General features: G+C 39.6%; 1 protein-coding gene across 22 annotated transcripts in view; it reads right to left on the reverse strand.

The window, feature by feature from the left end:
- Positions 1-20,714, reverse strand: part of DENND6A (DENN domain containing 6A) — a 68,387-nt gene that overhangs the window by 10,769 nt on the left and 36,904 nt on the right. For 19 of the 22 annotated variants that reach the window (XR_010155244.1, XR_010155247.1, XR_010155246.1 and 16 more), the window contains 3 exons: positions 10,011-10,133; positions 9,354-9,449; positions 5,383-5,477 (listed from right to left, as the gene is read on the reverse strand). Coding sequence is in view for 7 of the 22 variants with exons in the window: in XM_516553.7 (XP_516553.3) it covers positions 5,383-5,477; positions 9,354-9,449; positions 10,011-10,133 (314 nt within the window). In the remaining 15 variants the exon portion in view is untranslated. The remainder of the gene's footprint in view (positions 1-5,382; positions 5,478-9,353; positions 9,450-10,010; positions 10,134-20,714) is intronic. The other 3 variants (XR_010155249.1, XR_010155251.1, XM_063805903.1) reach the window with 1 other exon arrangement.

The raw sequence follows: 20,714 nt of genomic DNA on the forward strand, positions 1-20,714 counted from the left end.
TACAGTCTATAAAGGAAAGAGTGAAAGAGATTAAAAGAAAATTAGTCTATACTCCAAATGTGTCAACTGCCCCAGTAATAATTCTAAACAGATACTTGTTAAAAAAGCAGTATCATGGATATACAGACTTATTTTTTCATTGATTCAGTAAATATTAAGTAAATGCAAGATACTGGCAATACAGGAACAAAACAGCTAATTACCCGTATCAATGAGCCACAGTCTAACAGCAAAATATGATACAGAGAAATGACAATACGGAGGGAAACGTGCTGGGATAGAATTATGAACAAGATACTACAGAGACACAGAAGAGTGTCCTGGCCAAAGAACAGTAAGAAAATTATTGAGGATTCCTAAAGGAGGTAACAGTTAAGCCAACTTGTAAGAGAGATAAAAAGTTGGCCGGGCGTGGTGGCTCACGCCTGTAATCTCAGCACTTTGGAAAGCTGAGGCGGGTGGATCACCTGAGGTCAGGAGTTCCAGACCATCCTGGCCAACATGGGGAAACCCTGTCTCCACTAAAAATACAAAAATTAGCTGGGCATGGTGGCACACGCCTGTAGTCCCAGCTACTCGGGAGGCTGACACAGGAGAATCACTTGAACCCAGAAGGCAGAGGCTGCAGTAAGCCGAGATTGTGTCACTACACTCCAGCCTGGGTGACAGAGCGAGACTCTGTCCCAAAAAAAAAAAAAAAAAAGTTATCCATAGGAAGGAGAAAAGGCCTTTTGAGTAAAAAGTTAAATACAGAAGCATGAACATGTTGCTCAAAGAGTTGCAGATAATGGTAAGGACAATAATAGCCACCATTTACTGAAGATGTCCTCCGTGCCAGTCTCTGGTCCAAGAACACTGCACAAATTATCACATTTAATCTTCACAATAAGAGTTTATTTATGATGCCCATTTCACAGATGAAGAAACTAAAGCATAGGCAGAACTTCATATTTACCTGGTATGCACCAGAACCAGTTGGTTACTGCCATCATTCATTCTGATTAATGAGTGCCCTATTAAGACAGGTTGTTAGCTCTGTCATAACTAGACACAGAGGAACATCTTGTCAAGGATGTGGGTGCACTAAAACTAGGTACAATCCAGAAAAAGCAATCCCTTTATATCAGGAGGAATGATCCTTCTGCAAGGTTAACACTAAATATATGTTTCTGGTAAAGTTTCAGGACACAGGAGAGCAAAATCTTAATTCTGCTGTGCCTTCCCTCTTGGTCCTAAAGAAGATGTTTTTTTCTCTAATTTTACTGACCCTGCCAGATTTTTTTTTTCCTTGTAGAACTCACAGTCTATCTCAGGTTTCAAAGCCAGAATCCTGAGCAGGGCTGTGTTGCACAACTTGTGCAGCATTTGCAGTGGGCCTGGGTGTTTTTTAACTCAAAAAGCAGAAAAATACTCCAAGATATAAAGCACTCATAAATTAAAAGATATATGAGATTTCATGACTATGACACCAAATATGCAAGCAATACAAAGAAAAAATAAATAAGACTTCAAAAAAAAAAAAAGCAGAAGAAAAAGAACAGAAGAAAACAAAAAAATAAATAAATAAGACCATTAAATTATAAACTTCTGTGCACAGGCCGGGCGCGGTGGCTCACGCTTGTAACCCCAGCACTTTGGGAGGCTGAGGTGAGTGGATCACGAGGTCAGGAGTTCGAGACCAGCCTGGCCAACATGGTGAAACCCCATCTCTACTTAAAAATACAAAAATCAGCTGAGTGTGGTGGCGCACACCTGTAATCCCAGCTACTGGGGAGGCTGAGACAGGAGAATCACTTGAACCCAGGAGGCGAAGGTTGCAGTGAGCCAAGATCATGCCACCGTACTCCAGCCTGGAAGACAGACCAAGACTCCATCTCAAAAAATAAATAAAATAAACTTCTGTGCATCAAAGGACACCATCAAGTGAGCAAAAAGACAATAAAAAATAGAAGAAAATATTCACAAAGCATATATCTAATAAGGATTACTATTCAGAATATATAAAGAATTCCTATAACTAAAAAAAAAAAAACCCATTCAAACAACTCTATTAAAAGTGGGCAAAGGACTTGAATAGACATTTCTCCAAAGAAAATATATAAATGGCCAATAAACAGGCTGGGTGTGGTGGCTCACGCCTATAATTGCAGCACTTTGGGAGGCCAAGGCGGGTGGATCACCTGAGGTCAGGAGTTCGAGACCAGCCTGGCCAACATGGTGAATCCCTGTCTCTACTAAAAATACAAAAATTAGCTGGGTGTGGTGGTGCATGCCTGTAATCTCAGCGACTCGGGGAGCTAAGGCAGGAGAATTGCTTGAACCCGGGAGGTGGAGGTTGCAGTGAGCCAAGATTGTGCCACTGCACTCCAGCCAGGCAACAGGGTGAGACTCCGTTTCAAAAATAAATAAATAAATAAATAAATAAATAAATAAATAAATAAAATGGCCAATAAACAATGGAAAGATACTCAATATCACCGATCACGAGGGAAATGAAAATGAAACCCACAATAAAATACTAACTCATGCCCATTAGGATGGTTACTATCAAAAAAAAATGAAAAATAACAGGCCAGGTGTGGTGGCTCCCACCTGTAATCCCAACACTTTGGGAGGCCAAGGCAGGAGGACTGCTTGAGCACAAGAGTTTAGGACCAGCAACATTGCAAGATCCTGTCTCTACAGAAAAAATAAAAAATTAGCCAGGTGTGGTGGCGTGCACCTGTACTCCCAGCTACTCAGGAGGCTGAGGCAGAAGGATCACTTGGGCCCAGGAGTTCAAGGTTACAGTGAGCTATGATTGTGCCAATGCACTCCAGCCTGAGCAACAGCATAAGACCCTATCACACACACACACAAAAAGGCAAAATATTTAAATAGACATTTCACCAAAGATATATGAATGAAAGGAAGTAGATGAAAAAGTGCGCTCACCATCATTAGTCATTAGAGAAAAGCAAATTAAAATCACCATTTCAAACATTCTAGAATGGCCATAATGAAAATGACAACATCAAATGTTGGCAGAGATGTTAAGAAATAGGAACCCTCAAACATTGCTGGTAAGAATGTAAACTGATGGGCCACTTTGGCAAACAGTTTGGTGATTTCTTAAACAGATTTATCAATTCATGCTGCTCTACCAATGATTTTGTGCAAAAGTTATCTACCTACATCTAGCAGAGAGACTTCTTCCACTGGAAAGAGAAAACAATCAGTAGTCTACTACATTATAATTAATAGTCTAAATTAGTAGGCCCAAACTATGAAAATGTCAAGATTAAGATTTAAAAAAATTTATCATATCATCTCATATCCAAGACTCTAGCAACTGTTGTTCTCTGTACTATCATTAATACTCAGACAGAACAGTAACAGAATGGCAGGGGACCATGCCATTACAGAGTACCATGCATCAGGCACTGTGTTTAATCAGACAAAAAATTTGAGGCTTAAAGATGCTATTCAGCCTATTAGCACACAGTTCTGATTGCCAAGGTGAAGCCCTTTGCTTTTTCCTCTATTTCATAAGGCTTCTAAAAATTTCAGTAAGACCGAGTCCAGAATTTGTAAACAGTACTATTTAAAATGTTATCCTTGATTCTAATAATTCCATTTAGATATATGTATATACCAGAAGGAAAATCTTGTACAATCAGATTATTAAGTCATGTTTTAAATATATCTATGTATAACAAAAGGAACAAGTTTTAAAAGTAGTGGTTGCTGGCCAGGCGCAGTGGCTCAGCCCGTAATCCCAGCACTTTGGGAAGCCGAGGTGGGCGGTCTGGAGGTCTGGAGTTTAAGACCAAACTGGCCAACATGGTGAAACCCCGTCTCTACTAAAAATACAAAAATTAGCCAGGCGTGGTGGTGGGCGCCTGTAATCCCAGCTCCTTGGGAGGCTGAGGCAGGAGAATCTCCTGAACCCGTGAAGCAGAGGTTGCAGTGAGCCGAGATCATGCCACTGCACTCCAGCCTGGGCAACAGAGTGAGACTCTGTCTCAAAAAAAAAAAACAAAAAACAAAAAAAGTAGTGGCGGGGAGTGGTGGCTCACACCTATAATCCCAGCACTTTGGGAGGCCAAGGTGGGCAGATCACCTGAGCTCAGGAGTTTGAGACCAGCCTTGCCAACATGGCAAAACCCCGTCTCTATTAAAAATACAAAAATTAGCCGGGCAAGGAGGTGGGTGCCTGTAATCCCAGCTACTTGGGAGGCAGAGGCAGGAGAAACACTTGAACCTGGGAGAGCCGAGATAGTGCCACTGTACTCCAGCCTGGGCAACAGAGTGAGACTCTGTCACATAAATAGATAAATGTAGTACATTATAAAGTTATTAGAAAATAACTTTATAATCCCAACTATTTCAGTGGAAAATTCATGAATGTCCATTGTCATGTCGGAGAGATGTCTTCCATTGGAAGGAGAAAATAGTCAGTAGTCCGCTACATTACAATTAATAAAATAGTCTAAATTACTACGCCCAAACCATGAAATAAATGTCAAGATTAAATTAAGATTTAAAAAATTTTCTCATATCTTCTCATACGCAAGACTCATGTCCTTAATTAATGTACCATTTAGTTGTCATCTAGGTTAACAAAACTTCCAACCTCAGAATTCATATACTTAAACATCTGTTAAACTCCTACCATGAACAAGGTACTGTATGTCTTTTCCATATGAAAAGACACTTTGAACTGCTCCCTAAATCAATAACCTGTGCTACAGGGACATATACTTGTTTTGAGACCTAGCTGTGTATTTTGTGATAAGTTGGGAATAATTCTAGTTTTCTATAAGGTTTTACTCAAGCAGTATTGGAAAGTTCTGTTTTATTGGGCTTCTATATATATAGAAAGTTCTGTTTTATTGGGCTTTTAAATATATATATAGTATATTTAAATATATATTTATATATATTTAAATATCTAAGTAATAAAAATATATATTTAAATATTTAAATATATATTATATATTTATATTCAATATATTATATTAAAATATATATTTAAATATTATATATTTAAATATATATTTATATTCAATATATTATATTAAAATATATATTTAAATATATATTTAATATATATAAAGCTAACATTTTTGAGACTTCATTTTACTATAATTCTATAAGTGTTATATTATTATTGTATAATAATATAACACTATAAGTATATTTTTTGGTAGGAGGACATGACAGATTATACATATTATAAGAGCCTGCATATTTTAGTGGGAAATTAGCAGGAAATTATACTCTTCTCCAAAGGCCTTGAAGAAAGCTGCCATCAACATAAAAAATAATCAAGGACGAAAAGAAAGAAACCTGTTCAGCAACACTGCACACTAAAAACAGAACACCAAGTTTATACTTTACCTGTAGGTTTAAGGTCTCCTATTCGAATAATGTGTGGCCAGTGCTGGAGTGTCTTAGCAAAAAAAGGGTTGGTTACTCCTAATATAACTGAGGGCCTATAAAAAACAAAACAAAACAAAACAAAAAAGGTGAGAAAAAGATGAATGCTAAATCAGTGAAGAATAGTTTACTTTTTTTTTCAATGAACAATACACAGATTGCTTTTTCCTTTATTCAACACATTACATATCAACTACATGCCAGGCAACACGTTTTACACTAGACATAAAAAGATGAAAGGACACGGTCCTTCCAGCAGCACACAGGAAGAAAGATATACACACCCAGTTATGATGCCAAAATTAGAAGACGGTGAAGGTGGTTTAAAATGCACAACAATTAGCCGAGCACGGTGACTCACGCCTGTAATCCCAGCACTTTCGGAGGCTGAGGCGGGCAGATCACGAGGTTAGGAGTTCGAGGCCAACCTGGCCAACATGGTGAAACCCCATCTCTACTAAAATTACAAAAAATTAGCTGGGCGTACTGGTGGGCACCTGTAATCCCAGCTACTCAGGAGGCTGAGGCAGGAGAATTGCTTGAAACCAGGAGGCGGAAGTTGCAGTGAGCTGAGATTGCACCACTGCACTCCAGCCTGGGCAGCAGAGTGAGACTCTGTCTCAAAAAAAAAAAAAAAAAAAGCATAATAATCACAAAGGAGAACCTATGTCTACCAGGGGATTAAAGGACAGCCTCACCAGGGAGATAATATTTACAGGAAGACATGAAAGATGAGTAGGCGTTTTTTGCCAAGTGGATGAGAGAGGGAAGAGTGATGCAGAACAAACTATGTGCAAAGCAATGAAGTGACATTATGGCCTGTCTGTAGAACTACACAGAGTTTAGCATTCCTGGAGCAAAAGCAGAAAGGATGAATAGTCAGAAATGAGAATATTGTTGCCCGATCATTAGTACCATGTTAGTATGCTAAGAAGTTTAGATGTTATCTTACGGGCAAAGGGAAACTACTAGATAACCAAGTGGAGGAATGCCGCATGAAAGAAAAAGTGCTTATTAGAAAGATCAATCGGCCAGGCGCGGTGGCTCACGCCTGTAATCCCAGCCCTTTGGGAAGGCCAAGGTGGGCAGATCACCTGAGGTCAGGAGTTCGAGACCAACCTGGCCAACACAGTGAAACCCCATCTCTACTAAAAATACAAAAATTAGCCAGGTGTGGTGGCAGGCGCCTGTAATCCCAGCTACTGGGGAGGCTGAGGCAGGAGAATCACTTGAACCCAGGAGGTGGAGGTTGCAGTGAGCCAAGATCGCGCCATCACACTCCAACTTGGGGGACAAGAGCGAGACTTCATCTCAAAAAAAAAAAAAAAAAAAAAAAAAGATCACTCTGGAAGAAATTTGGAAGTTATCTTATGAGGAGAGAAGGGGTTGAGGGAAAAGCAAATTTGGATATGCAAAACATGAGAGGCAGTAAGACTGGAAAGGGAGCAATAGAAAGAAGATAAGAAATGTAATCAGAGATATTTTAGGATATCAAACTGACAGAATTTGGTAAAATTTAATGTGGGGCATGTTACAAAGGAGAAATTTATGACAAGGTTTTGAGAACTAAATGAAAACTAATGCCATCTATGAAAAGAAAGAAGAGGTATGAGATTAGGGGAGAAAAGAGGGAGACAAAAATAATTCAGTTTGCACATGTTTAGTTTCAGATGCCATTAAGACTTCTATCTTCTATGGGGCAATGTGCTTAAAACATCCCCCTCCTCCCACAACACACACACACGCCTGGTTATATAGGTCTGGACCTCACAGAGATATTGGCTAGAAAGATATATTTCAGTCATTAACATGGGGTATTAACAGAAGCCATGGGTACAGATAAGACTGTACAGAAAGGGCCAGGCACGGTGGCTCACGTCTGTAATCCCAGCACTTTGGGAGGCTGAGGCGGGTGGATCACTTGAGGTCAGGAGTTCGAGCCAGTCTGGCCAACATGATGAAACCCCATCTCCACTAAAAATACAAAAATTAGCTGGGTGTGGTGGTGCATGCCTGTAATCCCAGCTACTTGGGAGGCTGAGGTAGGAGAATCACTTGAACCCAGGAGGTGAAGTTTGCAGTGAGCTGAGGTCATGCCACTGCACTCCAGCCTAGGCAACAGAGCGAGACTCTGTCTCAAAAAAAAAAAAAAAAACAACTGTACAGAAATAATTATCAGTCTGGGCCAGGCGTGGTGGCTCACGCCTGTAATCCCAACACTTTTGGGAAGCCAAGGTGGGCAGATCACGAGGTCAGGAGTTCAAGACCAGTCTGGCCAATATAGTGAAACCCTGTCTCTACTAAAAATACAAAAAATTAGCTGGGTGTGATAGTGTGCACCTGTAATCCCAGCTACTTGGGAGGCTAAAGCAGGAGAATCTCGTGAACCCGGGAGGCGGAGGTTGCAGTAAACCAAGATGGCGCCATTGCACTCCCTCCTGGATGACAGTGCCAGACTCCGTCTCAAAAAAAAAAAACCAACTATCAGTCTGAAATCAGAACTCAGAACACAATACCTAGCGAACACCAACATTTAAGGGATTCGTAGAGAAAAGAAGTCTGCAAAGAAGATTGGGATGCACCACAAGACAACCCAGGAGAGAACAGTATTAGAGATTTACAAAAAAATTTTTTTTGAGACAGGGTCTCACTCTGTTCCCCAGGGCTGGAGTCCAGTGGCACGATCTGAGTTCACTGCAACCTCTGCCTCCTAGGCTCAAGCCATCCTCCCACCTCAGCCTCATGAGTAGCTGGGACTACAGATGCATGCCACCACATCCAGCTAATTTTTGTATTTTTTTTGTGGAGACAGGGTTTTGCCACGTTGCCCAGGCTGGTCTCTAACTCCTGGACTTAAGTGATCTGCCCGCCTCGGCCTACCAAAGTGCTGGGATTACAGGCATGGGCCATCAAGACCAGCTGGTGATTAAAATATTTTTAAGGTTAAAAGTGTAAATGTTACAAGAAAGAAGAGGTGGCAGACCAGCCTGGGCAACAGGGAAGGGAGGGGAGGGGAGGGGAGGGGAGGGGAGGGGAGAGGAGGGGAGAGGAGGGGAAGGGAGGGGAGGGGTGGGGAGGGGAGGGGAGGGGGAAAGACAGAAAGAAAAGGAAAAACAGGGCAATGATATGCCCACTGGGTGAAACAGTGAGAAGGGTCTTGATGATTTGGCAAGAACAAATTCAATGAATATGAAGAAGTCAATCCGCAGTTGACTAGAAGCAACCAGAAAATCAGGAAGTGGAGATAGTACATGCAGATTTTTGTTGTTGCTTTAGAAATCTAGCTGTAAAAAGAAGGTGAGCGATAGAGCAAGAGCTAAAAAGGAAAGGGTAAGATTATTTTTTCTTTTTACAGATTGAAAAGATTTTTCATAAAGAAGTACAACTGAAAGTACAACCCAGTGGCTATTAATGACAATATAGCTTCCATTAATAAATAAAATCACGTGGGCCGGGTGTGGTGGCTCACACCTGTAATCCCAGCACTTTGTGAGGCTGAGGCAGGCAGATCACAAGGTCAGGAATTCGAGATCAGCCTGATCAACATGGTGAAACCCCGTCTCTACTAAAAATACAAAAATTAGCCGGGCGTGGTGACGCATGCCTGTAATCCCAGCTACTCAGGAGGCTGAGGCAGGAGACTCTCTTGAACCCAGGAGGCAGAGGTTGCAGTGAGCCGAGATCATGCCACTGCACTCCAGCCTGGGCAACAAAGCAAACCTCTGTCTCAAAAATAAATAAATAAATAAAAATACATAAAATCGCTCAAATAAGGTACTAACTCTTAAAATCTAAAATTATTTCCAGCAGCTCCTCAAACTTTCCTTTTATAAGATCAATCTGCCTATAAGCTTTTATTACCAAAAATAATTCTACACAATTTTGGTTATAAAGGTAATACCTGGTCAATAGAAGTTATTTTGTTTACTTACGGAGCTTGGGTACGGGTAGTATATTCTTTGAATTCACTATCATGAATAGTGAAATAAGGTCGGAAATCACTGAAGTACTTTAATGGAGAAATACAGCTGTGGAGCAGGAAGAACATGTAAAATAAAGGACACAGAAATTAAAGGTCCTAATCTATAACTAGAAAACATCTATACAAACGGTATACACACAAAGGGATACTTTGTTTATTTTAATAAATGGTAAACTCATTTCACAGAATTAGAAAGACAGATATATGTAATGCGAAATGGCATACTGAAAGAACACACTGGGTTTGGGGCAGAAGATGCGGTGAAATTCTGGCTCTACTGTTCACTAGCTATGTGCCTTTGACTCTACACTGATCATTCACACAAGTAATATTTATCAAGGAACAACTTCATGTAATGAATCAATGTGCCTGCCACTCAGAACAACAAAGGCATGGTTCCAGCCCTCAGGGAGCCTGAATCAATTTTCTCATCCATAAAATGGTGCTATAATAAGCATTACCTTCTGATAGGGGTTTTTGCATGGATCAATGCAATAATGGGTGGGGAAAAATACGACAGGTGGGAAGTGCTGCAAATATCACCAACCGGTTAAGTACTGCAGCATCCAAAAAAAAAAACCCAGAAATAGTAACCAAATAGACTCACTTAACAAGTGCCAATACAGTCTCTGATGATTCCGATGGTGATGGCGCCATAACCACAAGGGGCTCCCCCAACAGCACCAGCTCCCAGAGCATCTGACTATGAAGGAAAACTGGGCAGAAACACCTGAAAGGTGATGCACAGTAGAAATATTTTTTAATGTAGCCAATCCTGTTTTTAAAATTCCTACATAATCTTTCTAAAAACTCCACATTGATATAAATTCTTCCTGCTATTTGTATCTTGATCTGATACACAAATTCATTTAGAATATGGTGATGTATAGAGACATAAGTCCCTTTTATCCACATAAAAATATCTATCAATTTGAGTCATCCTAATTTTTACAAAATTAAATGTAATATATTGACACACAGAATAACTGACAATAAAAGCATATAATTCTCAAATTGTTGTACCATATGATAGATCTATTTTATCAATATTGCTTTGATACTTTGAATTTCAATCCTAAATATTTTTAAGGAAATAAGAAAAATTACTTTTCCAAGGGCACTTATTGGATATACTTAACTTAAAACCCAATACTTCTGACATTAAAGAATGATGACAAATCACAAGGGGGAGTGCTAATGCTGAACAAGAGCGAAACTCCTGGGCAGATACTCCCTCTACAGAAGTGCTGAGTATTTTTACAGCAGCCCTGGAATTGGGTGGAGGCCTGTTGGGACATAACTCTGCTAGTATGTTACCAGGCCTAAGACACTTGGTAACTTTCACTTATTTAGGAATTTCCTCCTGGCTTGGTAAAAATTTTTCCTAGTAGATTAGGGGGGAAAATCTTATCTATTTATGAAAATCACAACCAATCCACTCAGTTGAAAAGACACACATGCAAATAAAAAGAAAAGAAAAATCAAACAACAATTAAGTGCAAAAATATGCAACAAATTATGAGATGGAAATTAGGGGAGTTAATTTTAACTATTCAAAAACAAGATAAGTGCCACAAAAGAAACAAACAACAACAAAAGAACAGCTCATGGGTAAGGCAAAGGAGCTCTTCCTCTTCCCTTCCTAAACAACTCAGTCCTAAAGCAGAACATGGTAGGTATCTCTGCCATGAGGGAAAGAGAGCCGTATTGACCAGGGAGGCGTGTCAGAGCTTATGTAAGGTAAGGTGGACATCTACATGCAGATAGTGGCCTACTGTGGAACTGCTGGAGCCCAAATGTGGTGAGCAATGTATACATGTGTGGGGATTATTTGGTTTCAGTTCACAGAGCCCAGGAAGCACAGACAGGTAGCCTGATGAGTAGCATCAAAGACAGAATGAGTTGAGGAGGTTGTCACAATGTGGGACCACCTGGCATAAGGTGTCAGAGCAGAGAAATGAGGGTATCTCCATGGAGAAGTACCCTGGAGTAGGGTAAGCACACAAGCAGGGTAAGGAGAGCACTCATGTGAGGCTTGACCTGGTGTTGAGAGTCAGAGCCCAAAAAGGGGAAGATGGCACCCACCTGGAGATGTGGTCTAGTGAGACAGAGTAACCTGAATGAGACAGGAGGGTATCCATGGGGGTGGGGGTGGGGGGTCAATCCAACAAGAAGAATCAGAGAGTGAGCAGGGTAAGGAGGGTATCCATGCAGAAGGGAAGCCAGGTGTAGAATGTCAGGGCCCAGTGGGGATGAGAAAAGTATTAGCTTGGGGGACAAAGTTGCAGCAGAGTCCTACCCAGAGCAATCAGAGAAGAGAAAGAAATAAAGAGCATGCAAATTGGTAATGAGGAATTTAAACTGTCACTGTTTGCTGATGACATCATATACCTAGAAAACCCTAAAAACTCATCCAAAAACCTCCTAGAACTGGTAAATGAATTCAGCAAAGTTTCCGAATACAAAATTAATGTACACAAATCAGTAGCTCTCCTATACACCAACAGCAACCAAGCTGAGAATCAAATCAACCCCTTTTACAATAGCTGCAATACATAAAATAAAATACTAAGGAATATACTTACTCAAGGAGGTGAAAGATCTCTACAAGGAAAATGACAAAACACTGCTGAAAAAAATCACAGACGACACAAACAAATGGAAACACATCCTATGCTCATGGATGGGTAGAGTCAATATTGTGAAAATGACCATACTGCCAAAAGCAATCTACAAATTCAACGCAATTCCCATCAATGCCCTCCTTACACTGCTTGTTCCCATCATTCTTCACAGAACTAGAAAAAACAATCCTAAAATTCATATGGAACCAAAAAAGAGCCTGCATAGCTAAAGTAAGACTAAGCAAAAAGAACAAATCTGGAAGCAATACATTATCTGCCTTCAAACTACACTGTAAAGCCATAGTCATCAAAACAGCATGGTACTGGTATAAAAATAGGCATATAGACCAATGGAACAGAACAGAGAACCCAGAGATAAAGCCAAATGCTTACAGTCAACTGATCTTCAACAAAGCAAACAAAAACATAAAGTGGGGAAAAGACACCCTATTTAACAAATGGTGCTGAGATAATTGGCAAGCCACATGTAGAAGAATGAAACTGGATCCTCATCTCTCATCCTTTACAAAAACAAACCCAAGATTAATCAAAGACTTAAATCTAAGACCTGAAATCATAAAATTTCTAGAAGATAACATTGGAAAAAACCCATCCAGGCATAAACCTAGGCAAAGACTTCATGACCAAGAACCCAAAAGCAAATGCAACAAAACAAAGATAAATAGATGGGACTTATTTTGCTTCTGTACAGCAAAAGAAATAATCAGCAGAGTAAACAGACAACTCACAGAATAGGAGAAAATCTTCACAATCTATACATCCAAACAAAGGACAAATATCCAGAATCTATAAGGAACTTAAATCAGCAAGAACAAAATAAACAATCCCATCAAAAAGTGGGCTAAGGACATGAATAGACAATTCTCAAAAGAAGATATACAAATTGCCAACAAACATTAAAAAAATGCTTAACATCACTAATTATCAGGGAAATGCAAATCAAACCCAAAATGCACTAGTACCTCACTCCTGCAAGAATAGCCATAATCAAAAAATCAAAAAATAATAAATGTTGGTGTGGATGTGGTGAAAAGGGAATACTTTTACACTGTTGGTAGAAATGTAAACTAGTACAACCACTATGGAAAACCGTATGGAGATTCCTTAAAGAACTAAAAGTAGATCTACCATTTGATCCAGCAATCCCACTACTGGGTATCTACCCAGAGGAAAGGAAGTCATAAAAAAAAAAAAAAAAGATTCTTGCACATGCATGTTTATAGCAGCACAATGCACAATTGCAAAAATATGGAACAAGCCCAAATGTCCATCAATCAATGAGTGAAAAAAAATATATATATATATATATATATATATAGTTGTATGTATGTATATATATATTTGTCCCCCGTGCTAATACTTTTCTCATCCCCCCTGGGCCCTGACATTCTACACCTGGCTTCCCTTCTGCATGGATACCCTCCTTACCCTGCTCACTCTCTGATTCTCCTTGTTGGATTGACCCTCCACCCCCACCCCCATGGATACCCTCCTGTCTCATTCAGGTTACTCTATCCCACTAGACCACGTCTCCAAGTGGGTGCCATCTTCCCCTTTTTGGGCTCTGACTCTCTGTGTATATATATATACATACACACACACACACACACACACACACACACACACACACACCATGGAATACTACTCAGCCATAAAAAGGAATGAAATAAAGGCATTCAGAGCACCCTAGATGGAACTGGAGACCATTATTCTAAAGTATCTTAGGAATGGAAAACCAAACATCATATGTTCTCACTCATAAGTGGGAGCTAAGCTATGAGGATGCAAAGACATAAGAATGATACAGTGAACTTTGGGAACTCAGTGGGGAAAGGGAGGGAGGGGGTGAGGGATAAAAAGACTACATATTGGGTACAGTGTACATTCCTCGTGTGATGGGTATATCAAAATCTCAGAAATCATCACTAAAGAACTTATTCATGCAACCAAACACCACCTATTCCCCAAAAACCTTTTGAAATAAACAAAAAACCTAAAAAAAAAAAGTTGTAGCAGAGATGCAGCATTGATTGCTAACAGAGGTATTGATTAAATCAGTTAATAAAAAATAATTTAATATATATGAGTGTGTATATATACATGCATTTACATACACACACACACACACATATACATACACACACACACATCCTAGCTTTGTCCACTTGAGAGGGTCTAAAAGCAATGATATCTCAATATCAATAAGCACACCAAATGCCCAGATTTTGTCTTCTAAATCTTATTCTCTGCTAAAAAGAACCAAGGCTTTTTAGAGAAATGGCTGGTTCTAGGGCTTGGGAAGAGAAAATACAAGATGATCTGGAACCCAAGAGAATGGAAAACATGTCCACACAAAGATGTATACACAAATGTGGACAGTAGCATTATTGATAATAACCAAAAGTGTAAACCATCCAAACCTGCATCAAAAGGTGAATGGATAGACAAAATGTAGTATATCCACATGGAATTTTTTTTTTTTTTTTTTGAGATGGAGTTTTGCTCTTGTTGCCCAGACTGGAGTGCAATGGGGCGATCTTGGCTCACCACAACCTCCGCCTCCCAGATTCAAGCGATTCTCCTGCCTCAGCATCCAGAGTAGCTGGGATTACAGGCATGTGCCACCACACCCGGCTAGTTTTGTATTTTTAGTAGAGATGGGGTTTCTCCATGCCAGTCAGACTGGTCTCGAACTCCCGATCTCAGATGATCTGACCACCTTGGCCTCCCAAAGTGCTTGGATTACAGGCGTGAGCCACCGCACCTGGCCCATCCACATGGAATATTATTCAACCATTAAAAAAATGAAGTACAGAGAGTCCCCATGTTACAATGGTTCAACTTACAACTTTTAACTTTATGATGTTGCAAAAGCAGTACGCATTCAGTATGCTTCTCAACATATGACAGACTTACCTCCAGATAAGCCCATTGTAAACTGAAAATATCAAAAACGCACTTTCAACTTACAATTTGCAAACTTACAATGGGTTTAACAGGACATAACCCCCTTGTAAGTCTAGGAGCATCTGTACTGATTCATGATACTGCACAGATGAACCTTATAAACATTATTCTGGGTGAAGGAAGACAGACACAAAAGGTCACATTTTGTATGATTCTAGTTAAATGTAATGTCCAAAACAGGCAAGTCCATAGAGACAGAAAGTAAGTTAGTAATGGCAAGGGGCTGGGAAGAAGAGGGAATGGGAACTGCTAATAGGTACAGGGTTATGTTTTGAGGTGATGAAAATGTTCTGGAATTAGCAGTGATGGTTGCACAACTTTGTGAATATATTAAAAAACTAGTGAATTGTACTTTAAAAGGTTGAATATTGTATGATATGATAATTACAAACCAGTTTATTTAATTACCAAAAAAAAAAAAAAAAGATAAACCCGGAATATCTCACACCAGAAAGCAAGACAGTGTTCAAAGAATGACAGAGATATGGCAAAAGAACATAGAAGCCACCCTGTACTAAGTTCTCACTGGCTAAACTGGGACAATTTGAATATCAAAATAGGTAATAATGGATTAGAATCCATTGAATAAAACAAGAAATGAGAGTCCAAACAGATATATAAAAATAGTGTGGTGATTCAAAATATGTCCAGGCTGTGCATGGTGGCTCACTCCTGTAACCCCAACACCTAGGTGGGAGGATCACTTGAGGCAAGAGTTTAAGACCGGCCTGGGTAACATAGCAAGACACCCTCTCTACAAAAATAATAAAATAAAAATAAAAATAAATAAATAAATAAATAACATCTGTCCACAAATTCTTTGACAGTCCTTTCAAAACATGGAGCCTAATTCTCCCGTTCTTGAGCGCGGACTGGATTACTGGTTTGATTGTAATTAACAGAATACGGTAGAAATGACAATGTACAACTTTGAAGGCTGAGTCATACAGGACACTGTGGCTTCAGCCTTCTCTCAGTAGCTTGCTCTGGGAAAAGTTAGCTGCCATGTTGTGAGAACATTAGGCAGCCCTATGGAGAAGTCCATAAGGCTAGGGCTGAGACCTCCTAACAACAGCCACAGAGAACTGCGATCTCCAGCCAAGCTGTGCGAGTAAGCCTTGTAGGGAAGCAGACTCTCCAGACTCCTATGTCCAACTGACTGAAACCACAGATAACAACTTGACTGCAACCACATAAAAAAACTCTGAGCCAGAACTACCCACCTAAGCAGCTCCCAGATTTCCAGCCCTCAGAAACTGTGTGAAATAATGTTTGTTCTTTTAAGCCTAAGTATTGGGATAATTTGTTACACATCAATAAATAACATATATAGTTTCAAATATCTCCCCCGAAAATACCTAATTACAAAAGAAAAAACAACTTATCAGTGGAGAAGCTTGGAGGATACCACATTAATCAAGTTATCAAACTGAACATCATCAATAACAAGTCAAGCTCAACTTATGTGCCACCTCCTGACAGATGCAGAGCCTCAATCTAATCAGGAGTAAATACCAGACAATCCTAAACTGAGGAGTTTCTGCAAAATAACTGTCCTGTAATCTGCAAAATACCAGGATCATGAAAGTCAGAGACTAAAGAACTATTCTAGACTGAAGATGACTAATGAGATGTGACAGCTACATGCAACAGATGATTCTCAACTAGACATTATTGTAACAACTGGTAACATTTGAACTGGTCTTAGTATTAGATGATATTAACTTATCAATGTTGATTTTACCAATTTTGATGGTTGCGTTGTATACTTGTTTGTAGGAAATAGACTCTAAAGTATTAAGGGATGACAGGGCACCAAGTCGCCAGCTTACTACCAAATGGTTTGGGAAAAAAGTCTTCTGTATTGTACTTACTACTTTTCTGTTGGTTTGTAAAAATAAGCAAAGGAAAAATGAAAAAGGCCTACATGAAAACATCTCACCAACTGACTTTAATAGTGGGATTCCTTTAAGGCACCAAGTTGCAAATTATTGTCTTTCAAGTATATTAATATATTATTAGCAAAGGGCACACATAGAAGATAGGAAGTATAGTTACAAGATAAATCATTCTTTGAAAGCTTTGTATTATACTGATAATATGTTATCAAAGTTGTTTTTTTGGGTGGGAGGTAAGTTTTTAATATTCAGGAAAGGAAACTTCTCTCGAACTAAAAAATATTAGTAGTAGGCCGGGCGCGGTAGCTCACGCCTGTAATCTCAGCACTTTGGGAGGCTGAGGCAGGTAGATCGTGAGGTCAGGAGATCGAGACCATCCTGGCTAACAACGGTGAAACCCCGTCTCTACTAAAAATAAAAAAAATTAGCCGGATGTAGTGGCACAAGCCTGTAGTCCCAGCTACTCGGGAGGCTGAGGCAGGAGAAATGCTTGAACCCAGGAGGCGGAGGTTGCAGTGAGCCAAGATCGCACCACTGCACTCCAGCCTGGGCAACAGAGCAAGACTCCGTCTAAAAAAAAAAAAAAAAAAGGTAGTGTGCACCAAATTAACTGCAGTATAGGATTACTGAAATGAAGGTCTATAAGGAAATCACTGGGTCTTTTCTTTTAGTACCACATTTATATTCCCATTCTGGCGTATCATGCCTTTATGCTAAGCTCCCACCACCAAAACAGCCATGCCTTGGGAAAATAATTAGAAATTCACTTCTCTTTTTTTTTTTTTTTTTTTTTTTTTGAGACGGAGTCTTGCTCTGTCGCCCAGGCTGGAGTGCAGTGGCACGATCTCAGCTCACTGCAAGCTCCACCTCCCGGGTTCACACCATTCTCTTGCCTCAGCCTCCCAAGTAGCTGGGACCACAGGTGCCCGCCACCATGCCCGGCTAATTTTTTTTTTTTTTTGTATTTTTAGTAGAGATGGGGTTTCACCGTGTTAGCCAGGATGGTCTCGATCTCCTGACCTCGTGATCCACCTGCCTTGGCCTCCCAAAGTGCTGGGATTACAGGTGTGAGCCACCGTGCCCAGCCAGAAATTCACTTCTAAGAAATAAACAGTGGTTTCAACCTTTTGAGAAAGATATAGTATGTTATTATAATCTGAAACCTAAACCCAAAGGAAATCAACATGTGTCAGATAGCATCAGATACATTTTATGTGGTGACAGGCTTTCTCAATCTCTGAAACATAGAAACAGCTATAACTGTTGTCTACTCAGCCAATGCGGTAGAAAGCCAAAATAACTTGTTTCTCAAGTCACAATAGGGAACAGGGGAGAGAAGCAGGTGGCAGGAGGTGATAACTGATGTGTTTCTCATTGTACTAGGAACAAATAGCAAATATTATCAGGTAAAATGTCCCTGACTCTAAGGCAAGAAAATGTCTATTTCTTTCAACAGGAAACTGCCCTTCAATTCTAATCTCACCTCAAAAATAGAATGAGGAAACTATTTCTATGATCAAGAAAGCTGAAACCAAAGGCGTGGTCCATGGAATAGACCTTGACCTAGTGAAAGGAGCGCCTACACTCAACTGTATCTCTGCTACTCAAATTCAAATGCCTTTCTAGGTCTCTTTACTTTGCTTTCAAGCTCAGTCTTGGTGTAAATCTATCACCTTCAATATAACTGGATAAATATGTAAACTTTCATTCACACGAATAAACGTCAAATGTAAGCTCTACAGAAACAAAAAGCACAGTCACAAATAAAGCATTAATCTAATCATTAGATATTAAATGCTTGATATAATACTATCACTGTGTGAGATTATTTTTCAAAATTTGGTTTTCTCATCTCTTGGAAAACAAGAATTTTTTTTTTTTTTTGAGATGGAGTCTCACTCTGTTGCCCAGGCTGGAGTGCAGTGGCACGATCTCAGCTCACTGCAACCTCCATCTCCTGGGTTCAAGCAATTCTCCTGCCTCAGCCTCCTGAGTAGCTGAGATTACAGGCGCCCGCCACCATGACGAGCTAGTTTTTGTATTTTTAGTAGAGACAGGGTTTCACCATGTTGGTCAGGCTGGTCTCAAAATCCTGACCTCATGATCCGCCCGCCTCGGCCTCCCAAAGTGCTGGGATTACAGGCGTGAGCCACTGCATCTGGCGGGAAACAAGAATTTAAAAACAACAAACTTACTTGCCCCACTCTTAAAACAATATTATGTAATTCATATCCAGGAGACAAGACATGTGCTAATCAAAGGTGTTAGTGATGGGGGTAATTAACTAAGGGTTGAGCATCCCTAATGTGAAAATCTACATTACAAAATGTTCCCAAACCCAAAAGGTTTTGAGCATTGACAAGATGCCACAAGTGGAAAATTCTACTCATGACCTCAAGATAAGTCAAAGTCAAAATGCAATCAAAATTTAGTTGCATGCACAAAATCATTAAAAATATTTTTTAAAATTACGTTCAGGCTATGTGTATAAGGTGTATATGAAGCATAAGTGACCCTTGTGTTTAAACTTGGGCCCATCCCCAAGATATCTCATTATGTATATGCAAAAATCCCCAAATGCAAAAAAGTCCAAAATTCAAAACACTTCTGATTCTGACCATTTCAGATATGGGATATGCAAGATTACCACAAAAGCTAAGATAATCAGTAACAAACAATAAAGCGTAAGACTCATACCCAGAAGTTCAAAAGAAAAAATGTCCAATAATTGAACTCTATATTTATGCCAATTCTGCAAATTATTCCTTAATGAGTCAAGTATCAAAACGAGAAATGTACACATTCTTCTTAGTATATTTTGCCTGTAATATTTATTCATTTTGGGGACACTCCCTCTTTTCATCCTAATAATGCCATAACATGTAATTTTTAAGAAAATTAATTTATTTTAAAAGTCACATTTATAATTTATATGCAGTAAAATTTACCCTTACCAAAGATCTAGAATAGTTCCATCACCTCACGAAATGCCCGCAGCCCTTATGTAGTAGATTTCCTCCCCCAGCCCCAGGTAACCACTGATCTGATTTCTGTCCCTATAGTTTTATCTTTTCCAGAACATCATATAAATGGAATCATTCAGTATCTTTAAATTATCTGGAAACTTTCACTTAGCATAATGCTTTTGGAAGTCTTTCACATTGTTGCATGTATCAACTGTTCCTTCTTTTTTTTAACTGCGGAATAGTATTCCATGTGCATTCATGTATTACATTTTGTTTGTCCATTTAGCAGTTGATGGATACTTCGGTTGTGTATAGTTTTATACTGTTATGAATAAAGCTACTATATAGACATTTGCATACAGGTCTTCATGTAGACACATTTTCATTTTTATTGAATAAATACCTAGAAATAGGATGACTGTACTGTGCTAGAGCAACATATAAAGCTAACCAATCTTTTTTTTTTTTAAACTAACCAATCTTTTGAAGCAGTATTCCATGTAGTTTACAAGTCATAAAAAACAAACAAAAAGGTCAGCCAGGCGCAGTGGCTCACACCTGTGTAATCCCAGCACTCTGGGAGGGCAAGGCAGGTGGATCACTTGAGGTCAGGAGTTCGAGACCAGCCTGGACAACATGGTGAAACCCCATCTCTACTAAAAATACAAAAATGTAGCCAGACATGGTGGTGTGCACCTGTAGTCCCAGCTACTTGGGTGGCTGAGGCAGGAGAATTGCTTGAACCTGGGAGGTGGAGGCTGCTGTGAGCCAAGACTGCAGCAGTGCACTCCAGCCTAGGCAATAGAGTGAGACTCTGTCTCAAAAATAAAAGAAA

The sequence above is a fragment of the Pan troglodytes genome, chromosome 2 (genome assembly GCF_028858775.2).
Source record: "Pan troglodytes isolate AG18354 chromosome 2, NHGRI_mPanTro3-v2.0_pri, whole genome shotgun sequence".
Taxonomy (NCBI): domain Eukaryota; kingdom Metazoa; phylum Chordata; class Mammalia; order Primates; family Hominidae; genus Pan; species Pan troglodytes.